General features: G+C 35.8%; 1 protein-coding gene across 3 annotated transcripts in view; it reads left to right on the forward strand.

Moving 5' to 3' along the window:
• The window catches only part of LOC129123809 (cadherin-19-like), a 112,505-nt gene that overhangs the window by 65,944 nt on the left and 34,083 nt on the right, over positions 1-12,478 (forward strand). For all 3 annotated transcript variants that reach the window (XM_077183846.1, XM_077183840.1, XM_077183842.1), the window contains 2 exons: positions 8,442-8,668; positions 11,972-12,266. In XM_077183846.1, coding sequence (XP_077039961.1) covers positions 8,471-8,668; positions 11,972-12,266 — 493 coding nt within the window. In that variant the 5' untranslated portion in view covers positions 8,442-8,470. The remainder of the gene's footprint in view (positions 1-8,441; positions 8,669-11,971; positions 12,267-12,478) is intronic.

The following is a 12,478-nucleotide window of genomic DNA, read 5'->3' on the forward strand; positions in this document are numbered from 1 at the left end:
CAGTTCTAAAAATACTGGTGGTTCAGAGTTGAAAAAGGCAAGAGACTGGTTACATCATCATGTGTGCTAGTGGCCATCAGGAAATAAGTACTGTGAAGCCAGTTTTACATGCCAAAGTTCAGATGGAATAAAATACTACCAAAGTCACCAACTTTAATTAATTAAAGAGTCGTTTCTCAATATGGGTTTACTCGTGTCTATTGGTGATTAATATAGAGAGATTTCCACTAAGAAAATGAGACCCACCAATGACACTGCAGAATGAGGCTGTAGAACATAGAGTGTGTCACCACATCCTCTATATAATATCCTTTGACTTGTGAGCTTGACAAGTAACTGCTCTACCTCTCTTTATTTTTACTCACTACAAGAAATCTCATCCTTCACCTTAGCCCGCCATCTCCTCATTTTAAACAAATCTGCTATCTTTGCCTAGAGTTGTCATAGGTTTTTAATGGAAGACATAGGATTTTGAGAAATAAATATTACAAACTGACACGGAAAAAGTGGTTTTGAATATCTAGTAGGGACAGAAATCTAGCTACTGCTTGTCATGCTTTGAAGACTCAGGGTTTTGTCATCCAAAATGTCATTTGGGCTTTTCATACTGTGCAACAGATATTGTAGCAAAATATGGGGGATGTGTTAATATACTGTGTTAATATATATAAAACACTAAGAATGACATGATTTCTAGTGAGTCTACTCTCTACTGATGAAAATACACAGCCTTAAAGGCACTAATCAACTAAAAAATTCCTTTCTCTAAGCTATTTTGCCCATGTATATATGACAGATAATGACACTTCTAATATATAGTTTGAAGGTCTTCCTTAATGGCACCATGCTGTATTTTCAAAATGAAGAAAATAATGTGCCAATTACAATGAAGTGAAATTTAAATATATTCATAAGATCTAAGTAACTGCTCTCCATGTCAGTGAAGTTCTGGGTGACTGGTGGAGACACATGCAGCCATACTGTGTTAATATGCACTACTAGTCAACATACTTTGGTCAAATGTCACATCAAGATATGCATTAAAGAAAACACCTCTCAAGGCTAAGTAGCAGCTTTTAAAAAAGCTAGTTTTTCAGTGGACTAGAAAGACAAATTTTGGTATACCTCTGATTAATTGACTGAAGAGAATATTACATTTAGATGCTAGTTCTGATAAGCACTATAAAATTAAATTCAGAATTCTTGTTAGATATAGAAGTCCAAATTTATTTTAAGAAAAATTTGTGAAAGACAAGAAAGTCAAAATAGATGAAATTAAAATGTTCAGATTCAATAAAAATAATAGCTAAACTAGACAACTACAAATAAATGAATTCAGGCAGATAAATATAAGCTGAGAGGATTGTGGAAAAGGTGCCTTAAGCTATAGCAAGACTGGTGTCAATTTTACCCTGTCACAAAAATCAATTAATCACTCAGTCAATCACACAATATGTATGCATGGTAAATGGTAACTGCGATTGTATTTAGTAAAAATTAAGTTCAAAGTGCAAAATAAATTCTTGTAAATTTTAGTATTCTCTTCACTGCTGCTTTATTACAAAATTAGTTAAACATTATTGTCAAAATAGTGAATTCCAGCATAATTGGAGTTAGATATGCCATTTTTATTCCTTAGGAGTTTAGTATGCCTTCTTCTAATGGCTCCAAATAAAATAGTAAAAATACAAGAAAAATGGAAAGCCTTCTTTAAAAAACATCTTGGTACTGATTGCAAAAGACTAAATCACAGATGAAATACATGAAAAAGATAAGGCTGAGTTTTAACACACCCAACTGTAAAAATTATTATCCTACTCTATCTGAAATTAAACAATGGTAAGGACTAGCAAGAATAACATTAAGCCCATGCCAGAATATTTTATCATTGTTCTGTAGAGATTATGAACCCAAAAAACAAACTAGTGAACCCACAAAATACATACATTAATTAAAATAGTTCAGATATATAGTATTAGCTACTACTAATTCTCTGAGAATCACCCAAGTAATATAGTCTTGGTGTCTACCATATTGTGCAAGACCTAAACTAGTCAATGAAAATGAGTTCATATCTAGTGTTTTCTGGCAAAAAGATAGAGCAGTAGCATTATAATACACTAGGATCTTCAGTATTCAATCCCATTAAATGCAATTGGGACGAATAGCCAGTAGACATAGAACAAATGGACAAGTCTGTAGAGGAGAAATATGAAGGTTTCTATTCCTTTAATCTTTTTATAACATGGTAATCTGTAGGGGTTAGTTACACATAGCCTTTCTTCTTTATCCTATTAAGTGAAAATTAAAGATAGCAACATACAAGGGAGACAGATTTCACTACAATCAGAATAACACCAAGGCGTAAAACAGAACATGCAACTGAAACAACATCATGTTAAGGCTGTTCTTGAGATAAGAAATGTTTCAGAAGTTGCATATTAATGAATTAGATTGTCTTACATGAATTATTCCTCTCGTTGTTTGCTTGACATTATTAACTCAAGAAAAGACAGAACCAAATTCCACAAAAGGAATGTATTTCAATCTGAATTTTTAATTTTTTTTTTTGGCTGAGTACATTCAAGGACAGAGAGATTTGCTATTCTCAGGAGTCAGTTTCAAAATTGTAGCACCAAACATGTATAGATGATCCTAATGGTCTCTACTTAGGAGTATCTAATCTACCACATCCCTTGTTACCCTATTTCAGTGTTTTGCTACCTCCTAACTAAAAGGCTTTACTTATATCAAATTATGGGACTTTTGTTACAAAATTAAGGTCGTTGTTCCTTATTCTTCAACTTAGAGAACTGGAACAGAATTTTTCAGCACCTGCACTCTAACCTGCTGTTTGGATTTTTTTTTATTGCTTTAGAAAGCTGTTGTCTGTAACTTTAGTCTTTTATTTTCTCCACCAACAAATATATAACTTCACTGTATCCCAGAAGCAGTCCTTTTTAGACCTCTGTTTCTTTATATTGTTTTTCTTGCAATGCTAGGAAGTAGCATGTATTATTTTGTAATGTAATTGCACAATCATAATTGAAAAAAAAATTTGAAACAAAGGGAACTCAGAACCAAGTCATACTACCAGCACACCTGAAATAACATCCAGTTTCAAATGGAGACAGGATGTCACTGGGTGAAGATTCCAAAATAAACTTTTGAAAGGACTCATCAACTTTGTTCCAAGAAGGTAAATCTTTTTCTAGTCTCCAGGGAACTTGTGGTTTCTCTTGGATATGAAAGGAAGATGCTGCTCTATAAGCTTTAAAAGCTGCAGCCCATTTATTACAATTGCAATGGATATTCTCATTGCTCTGGTCTTACTATGAGACTTTATTATTGCTACTCACTGCATGTGAGAAAAACTGGAGACAAACTTCCAAAAGGACAGGAGCAGAACAATAGTTTCCATTCCTTTCTTCCTCTTGGGAAATTTTTAGAGATAGATCATTTGCTCATCTCTGAAAATATATTTGTCTTTTTTTTTTTTTTTTTCAATGAGAAACTATTCTACTAAAAAATTATCTATTAGGGCATATTACTGCAGTGCCCAAAAGCTCAGTGCTTTTACTAATCCTCCCTTCTGCTGCATACTATAATTATAACACAGAGTATAAGGTCATTTCATTTACAAAGACCATAGCAAATGAGTGTAAAACAAGAGACAACTGACGGATAGGGAAAGACAGGAAAGTACGAGGGAATAATGACAAAGTGATAGGCAGCAGTCTCAGCACAGAATCATCTTAACAGTGTGAGCCCTTTTATATTTATTTTTCTTTTAAGTAGGTAATACTGAAGTTTGGATTTTTAAAGAAAAGACTAGTAAATGATGAGGGAATAAGAAACTACTTTCTGGATATTTTATGAGACTGACTTCCGAGACTGAGCTACAACCAGTGGAAGAGAAAGAATGTGATTGTTTCACAAGGACTATAACTGGACTATAAAAAATGGCAACACATGCTGGCCAGAAGCTGGAGGCAGTGTCTCAATGCCAAATGAGTAGGAAGATGTTAGAAGCAAATAGGCTTTGAAAGGTCCTGAAAGCAAAGGCAAATTCAGAATGTTTGCTATAGCAGAGGGGAGAAAAACAGAGATTCATATAGATCTCAATTCCATTAAATAGCTTTGTTTTTAGAAGAATTTGCCTACCATCTGTATTTTCTGGTTAGCCTTCTTACACTAAGAGTGTGTGCAGTATATCAGAATCTAAAAAATATTTATTTGTTCCAATTTGTCAGAGACATGATGCTTAAGTCCATCAGTAACACAGGATATTAACATAAATTAGTAAAAAGGAGACACCAAAATGCTCCAAAACATCCATTGCATGCTTTATGCTGTAACTGCTGAGTACCTTGCAAGAAGGTGGCCAACAGCAGACCAGCATTGCCATTCTGCACCCTCACTATGTTGTTTTCAATACACAGTGTCTTCAGACAAGTTTGATAAGGGCTGTTTCTTTCACATTCACTCTGCATGAAATACTGCCCCACAAGCCTGAGATATTTTGTTGAATAATGTGAAAAATGCTAGAACAAGCATCCAAAACAACAAAAAAAAGACTAGCCAGAAAAATTTGCTATTGCCAAGACTGAACACCTCTCTTTGGATATAAACAGTGATTGAAATACATTTTTCTGTGATTCCTCAGAAAGGTCTCCTTGACTGTTCAGCTTTTGTTCTTTGAGTAGTCTGTCCTTCGCAATGTGCTGAAATGAAATGAATGCTCCTTTTCAACGTTACTTTGTGTGCAGATTACTGCTTAGAATTAAGTACACTCATAGCATAGAGACTCTCCAAGGTCTTTAAGCCTTCTAAACCTCACTCAAGACTTATTTCAGAGCCAAGTTGAGCTTTGTTGGACTTTTCTTCAATGTCACAAATATTATTCTTGCAGCCATGGGAAAATAAGAAGTTTTCTACAGGAAACTGGAAAAAGAGGATACCCAAGTCACATTCCTTCTATTCAAATCTTGTCTTGCTCTGTTACAGCTTTACAGTCAAAAAACATAAAATGGGAAAAAATTGGAATGTACACTTTAGTCTTGGTGGTTCTATTTGACTTTCCTATTAGAACTCCTCTCTTTCCATCTCTGTTACATTTTAACAAACTGTTGTCCTACATCATACAAAGATGCTGGAAGGAAATAAATAGTTTTTGCTATTATCTGTCTGTCTATTTAAGCAATTATGGCATTTCTCTTTGAATAAGTACAATAAAAGCATGGTGACCTCCAACGAAGGGGAGAAATGATGCATCTGACTCCATGGATATAATTAATTACTTTACTATACTATATTATTCTATACCATATTACACTACATCTAGACTGAATCTGCCAAGCACCCAACTCAACACAACTGCACTCAACTGCACAGAATCTCGTGACTGCCAGCCGACAGTCCCAACACACACATCCATGTGTGTGGTCAATGAATCAAAACACTCATACCAGAATCCAATTACCAATTTCCTCCAGGTAAACAATCTTCCACAGTGCATTCCACTTGTTCCAAAACACAGGAGCAGTAAATGAGATAAGAATTGTTATTTTCTTTCTCTGAGGTTCAGAGAATGTGAATCCCAGAAATATCCTTGGGAAGTTGTGCCTTGCTTTTCTCTGTGAAGAGAAATGCAGCTACAGATAAGGATGAATATTTAAAATATTAATAATTAAAAAACTTAAGGATTTTTCAGGTCTAAGATAAATTAATCCAAATATATTTTTTCAGTGTGTTTTTTCAAACTGACTAGTGTGTTACAAACTCAGAAACCAGATTTCTCCTTCATAAGACATGTTATTCTTCAATGCTAAAGCCTTGAAAAGAATGCCTAATGCCATTGCCAAATGGGTAGGTATTTTCAAAATTTTTCTTTTTGCCTCACAGAAGATGGCTATTCTTAACTGAGCATAGAATTATGTTTAAAATTTCTTTCATTGTGCCAAAAATCACTGAAAAGCCAGTAATAGCTTACAGTTTGTGAAGAGCCTTCATTTTCTTAAAGTGCAGATAGTGGAAATGAAACTAGCTACAGAAAGCTACAGGTTTTAAGATACATTTGCCCTTTGTCAGTTTAGTTGGAGAAAATAATCTGAGAGGTGGTAAAATCTGTTATGACAAATTCTATTCACAGAATCACAGAATATGTTGAGTTAGAAGGGACCCACAAGAATCACTGAGTCCAACTTTTAGACCTGAACAGGACCATCCCCAAGAGTAACACCATGTATCCGAGATAATTGTCCAAATGCTTCTTGAACCCTGTCTATGGGTTTGGTGCTGTGACCACTTCCCTGGGTAGCCTGCTCCAGTCTCCAAACACTCTCTGGGTGAAAAGCCTTTTCTTAATATCCAACCTAAGCTTCCCCTAACAGAATTTCAGGCCATTCCTTTGGATCCTGTCACTGGTCACCACAGAGAAAAAAGATCAGTGCCTGCCCCTCCTCTTCCCCTCACAAGGAACTTTTAACTGCACTGAGATCTCCTCTTAGTCTCCTCTTCTCCAGGCTGAACAGATCAAATTACCTCCTTCTCTCCAGACAGAGCTTCCTCTCAAGGTCCTTCACCATCCTCATGGCTCTTTTTCAGATGCTCTCAAATAGCTTAATGTCTTTCCTGTATTGTGGCACCCAAAACTGCACACAATATTCAAGGTGAGTCTGCCCCAGTGCAGAGCAGAGCATGACATTCCCCTCCCTTGCCCAGCTGCTGTACCTGATGCTCCCCAGGACAGGATTTTGTCCTCCTGGCTGCCAGGGCACTGCTGACTCAGGCACAACTTGCCATTGACCAGGACCCCTGGGTCCTTTCCTGTGGCACTGCTTTCCACCATCTCTGTCTGTACATACATCCAGGGTTGCCTCATCCCAGGTGCAGAATCCATCACTTTCCCTTTTTGAAGCTCATACAATTGGTGATTGCCTAGCCCCCTAATTTTTTGAGTTTTCTCTGCAAGATCTCCCTGCCTTCAAAGGCTTCTCCCAGTTTTCTATCATTTGCATACTTGCTTGATATTCCTTCCAGTTCTGCATGAAAGTCATAAACATGTTGAAGAATACAGGGCTGACCATGGAGACCTGTGGAATACCACTAGTGACAGGTTTCCAGTTTGACATCACCCCATTCACTGTAATGTTGCACCCAACCTGTGAGCAAGTTACTTAGCCAACACCAACCCATGCTGTGTTTATCCAGCTGTGTGCTGAAAATGTGTCTAGTAGGATCCTGTGAGAGAAAGTATTGAAAGCTTTGCTGAAATCCAGAAAGATTACATCAACTGGCTTCCACAGATCAATTAGGTGAGATACCATGTTATAAAAGGAAACCAGATTTGATAAGCAGTACTTTCCTCTCATAAAGCCATGCTGGTTGTGACCAATGACTGTGATGTCCTCCAGGTATTTTCCAATATCTCCTCAATAACATTCTCTATAACTTAAGGAGGCACCGAAGTGAAACTGACAATCCTGTGGTCTCTGGGGTCCTCATTCGTGCCATTCTTGAAAAATGGGACAACATTCACCAGCTTGCAGTCATCTGGGATCTCTCTGGATTCCCAAGACCATTCAAAAAACATTGATAGATGTTTTGCAATGACATCAGCAGCTCTTTGAGAATTCTCAGATCAACCCCATAAGGCCCTATAAATTTTTAGGGATCCAGCTTGAGCAGCAGTTCCTGGACAATTTCAGAATTGACTGGGAGTTGATAATTGTTGCAGTCATGGTCCTCCAGCTAAGGGCTGTGAGAACCCCTTGGTGCATCATCCATGCCAAAGGCACAGGCAAAGAATCCATTAAACACATCTGCCTTGTCCATGTTGCTGTTTGGCTGGGAAGGAGAAAGGTGTAAATTTTTGCTGCTTCTTCATGGTACCCTATCCCCTTTAACATTTTTGCAGGCATTTTGCTGAGCAGGGAAAGTGGGTAAGAAGAGGTTAAAAAAATATCTGCATCACTCTGTTTCAGCTGTCAGACATCAGGGCTACTAAAGCTAGATATTCACCCTTCAGGCAGTTTTGTGACTGCAGCTCAAAATGAGCCCTATCTAAGCAGAAATGTACAATTATTCCAATCAAATTATTCCTAGGCTACACAATACAATTATCCAGCTTAATTTGAAAGATGAATTAATTGAAGGATTGTTTTGCTTTTTTTTTTTTTGCATAATAAGTCCCTGTGTAGGATATTCATAAAGAAAAGTTAAGCACTTGACTTTCATATTAGAGACTCTGAAAGGTCTTTTTAAAATCTCTTATTAAAATTTTAATAAGAAACAGACTTCATTTCAGCTCTTTACTTTTGGGGAGAGGAGGAGGTTTTAACACAGCAAATCAGCTCTTACATTAGCACAGAATCAATATACAGAAGTAGAAAGACAAAAGTGATGCTTTGTCAAAAACTTTTTTTTTCCCTTTTTCACAGATTAAGACTGATTGAAAGAACGGTTCAGCATGAATTCCTCAGTATTGCTATGTCTCATGGTGATGCTGGTTCAGCTTTGGCCTTGCTCTCCCAGCACACAGAACTCCAGCACTCAAAATACAGTTCAGTCTTTCACACCAGTTCGAAGAGTGAAACGTGGCTGGCTGTGGGAACCTCTTTTTGCAACTGAGGAACAGATTTCGCCGGATCCTGTGTATATTGGACAGGTATGATAAGTAATGATTCAAGGACAGCACAAGGTTACATTTAGCATGCTGAGTAGCAGCTTCTACCCTGACTTGGAAAGCCAAATATCTCCAGTGGCGTGGAAATAGCAAGAAAAGCAGAAAGAGGAGTTCAGGAAGCTGTAACAAGGCAGTACCACATTTCTCCTTTCCTGTGATCTTTCTCAAGGTCAGAGAAGTCCAAGAGCTTTAGGCCACAACAGTACCAAGCACCTTCCTTCACTGAGGACTGCTGTCAAGGAAACTTCACATGCTGTTACTAAAACTAGCTCCATGTGCAGCAGATGAAGGTATAAAGCTGAAAAGTTCCTTTCTTCCTTCTGAGTGGAAGTTAAGACTCATTTATCAACATCTGGCAATTTGCTTGTGCTATTTTTGGCACTGCATCAAAGCATCCATACTGAGTGTAGTGTAGTTTACAAACAGTATTTAGTTTGATTTTCTATTACACTAAGTAGCAGCTGATTTACCCCTCATTAATTTTTAATGAAGCTGATTAATACTAAATCCTTTTACCACTGAGAAACTACAGGAATCTGTATGGTTCATTAGATTAACGTAGGTTTAGTACAACGAGCAATTATTTTTCACCCTCCTTTAAAAATGTGCTTTAAGATAATTGTCTTAATGAGGGTTTATCTGCCCCCTTCTCTCTCTGCTGATCATTATTATTATTATTTTATTTATTATTATTATTTATTTTTGGATGCTAGAAGTAATTTTAATCTTACGATCTGCTTTTCTTTTCTTTAAGGCCCTTTTTAAACGAATGAGCTAAAATAACTTTAACTGCTAATTAACTAGCACTAAAATTTAATTGGGCCCAAAGGGTGAAGTGCTCAAAATTCATTAATTACTTTTTCACAGCCCTTTCAAAGTAGTTACTATGGAAGTGTGATGTCTCACTTCTGAAAGAACAAGTGAAGACAGAATAGACAGAATACTGTCTATTTTTTAAACAACTATTATTACTTTTTCAATACTTTGTAAAAGTACTTCCTGAAAAAAAAAAAACCAAAACATAAATGTCATGTATTTTCATGATCTCACCTTTTTTATTTCTCACAGGTTAACTGGGGATTTTATTGAAGATTATTGTTAATATATTGCAGTGAAACAATTGTCTAATAAGACATATTTACTTGTGTCTTTTTATTGAGTAGAATATGCGCTGCTTTGAGCAAATGAAGTGGTAGTCTATGATCAACACATGAATTTTTAGTAATTAAGGCTCTGAAGAAAACTTCATCAACGAAAATACAAAGGTAGACAGTCTCTGTTTTTAAACCACTATTCCATATCAAAATCTTTTTTCAGTCAGAAATAAATTTTCAAATTTTATTTAACATAGACTCATTACTCCTTTTCCATCAAGATTGAGAAAAAAATAAATGTGTCCATCAGCACTGCAATGGCAGATACACAAGGATAAGTAGAAAAATATTTGTTCTCAATTCTCATTTACAATGGTAAGACCATTTATTTTGTTCCCAGCCTAAAAAAACAAGTAAACTTAGAACCTTTGCTATTCTTTCTCAGCAAATGTCATCTGTAAGGGACCTCTCATTTAACATGTTCAAGGTCATGAAATCTTTTGTGGATAAATGATTCTGAGTGAAATTACTAAAAACAGGCTATGTCTTAGCAGCCAGCCAAAGGCATGCTCCCAGACCCTAAGGGATTGATGCACTCTGTGGTCACATCTGAGCCCCATGTTAGTTTGAAGATCTAGATATAAATCACTTCTCCCATGTCCTGGCTTATGTGAAAAGGAAACCAAGATCTATGGGTGACAAAGAATCTGTGTTGCCCTTAGTGAGATGCCAGATTTGGATGGTGTTAAAATGAATTTGACCAGACCACTTATAAAGGGGGTAACATGGTCCATGTTTAGCACACAACTACTTATGTTGAAAATATTTAAGTTCTTCATATCTTAAATGGTTCTAAACTCCCTAAGACTTAAAAAAATCTGTATTTTGTACTGGCAAGGACAATTTACTCTGAATATTTTAGGTGTTAAATAATTTTACAGAACTCAGAGTAGGAACTCAAAACTGTTCCTCATATCTCAGCGCTGTGTCCCAGTCACATTCTGAATCAATTATCCATCTGATGCATGCAGACAATTATGCATTATGAAAATCTTAAAAGACATAGTCATTCTTCCAAAGAAAAGTTAAAACTATTTTTGCAACCTTAGAAGTTATTACAAAATATTTGAGGAGATCCAACAGGGAACTGTTACTTTCCCATTCTATGGCTTCACAATTACAGTGACCTTTAGGTTCAATAAACATAAGCAAAACAGTGAGATATTAAAGTCAACAGTTAGGCATATCATTTGTGTTTTAAACATGTTTCTTCATAAGAGAAGCAAGTTGAATTTTTTTTTTAACTTTGGATTTTTCAATTAGTATCCAGGCTCTTTAGAGAGTTTCATATTTTTTGTTCTAAAACCAAAATAAGTGGAGAAAAAAAAATAGAGAATTAATGATATAATGGAAATTTTTGTTCCCATAAAATTCAACTGTGGATGCTTGCTATGTCAGGAAATTAGGTTATTGCTCTTAAAATATTGCACTGTTATATATCACTAATACTAACAGAACTATTTGGTTGTCATGAACAAATGCAGCTGGACTAAAATTGTCTCCAAAGCTCAGCTTCATCAAAGGAATCATCACCATAAAGTTCATCTTAGCAATACAACAAAGGATGTAGATCATCCTGGATAGAAATGGAAAATGTCTATCAATTAATATAATAATACAGAATAAATAATACAGACTTTCACCCAGAATGTCTTTTCCCCCCTAATATTTCAACAGAAAGAGAACATCACTGTTGCATACATTTCCACTTAGCATTGTTGAGTAAAAAAAAAAAACAAAACTTAAATTATATGTATCATCTGCAATAATAAAAATTGGATAATGTTTAATGACCTTTGCATTGTTTTCAGCAGAATTGTAGGGGACCTGAAAACATGAACTAAAGTAGGTACTTAGATGCATTCCCTTCACTTCAAAGTAGCTGAAGCATCTCTTTTCAGGTATATCACACATTTAATAGTCTGTTATATCAATACTTTTAAATAAATAAAAAAAAATTAAATTAAAATGGTCGGCTGAAAATGTGACAGTACCTCCTTTCAAACAATCATGTCCAAGAAGGCCCGTTAGCAACAGAGTTCACTGTAGAATCAAAACAAAACATAAAATGAATATTTCAAAACTTCATTCTTCCTAAACTGTGACTTATTTTTCTCCCTTTTACTTTCAGCTGAAATCAGATTTAGACAAAGAGGATGGCAACTTAGAATACATTTTGGCCGGGGAGGGAGCTGGAAGCTTTTTTTACATTGATAAATATACTGGCAAAATTTATGTAAAACAAAAGTTGGATCGAGAAAAGAAACCTTTCTACATTCTAACAGCAAAAGCAATTAACCGGAGCACTCAGCTTCCTGTTGAACCTGATTCAGAATTTATCATCAAGGTTCGAGATATCAATGACAACGAGCCACAGTTCCTGGATGGACCATATGTGGCCACTGTTCCAGAGATGTCACCTGAAGGTATGATATACTGTGAATCAAACTCTTTATTTCCTGATTTTTTTCTAGACAGCTATGTTGAAGTAAAATTTTCATAGCATATTTAACAGACTGCATCTCAGTAGGAAGGAAGGAAACTGTTTTATAGGTTTGGAAATTTGCAAAGGTATATTCTTAACTTGAGGGTTGTAAATACCTCTACTTAACATTCTTGATTTTAAATATTTAGGTAC

Source organism: Agelaius phoeniceus, chromosome 1, assembly GCF_051311805.1.
Source record: "Agelaius phoeniceus isolate bAgePho1 chromosome 1, bAgePho1.hap1, whole genome shotgun sequence".
In the NCBI taxonomy this organism is placed as follows: domain Eukaryota; kingdom Metazoa; phylum Chordata; class Aves; order Passeriformes; family Icteridae; genus Agelaius; species Agelaius phoeniceus.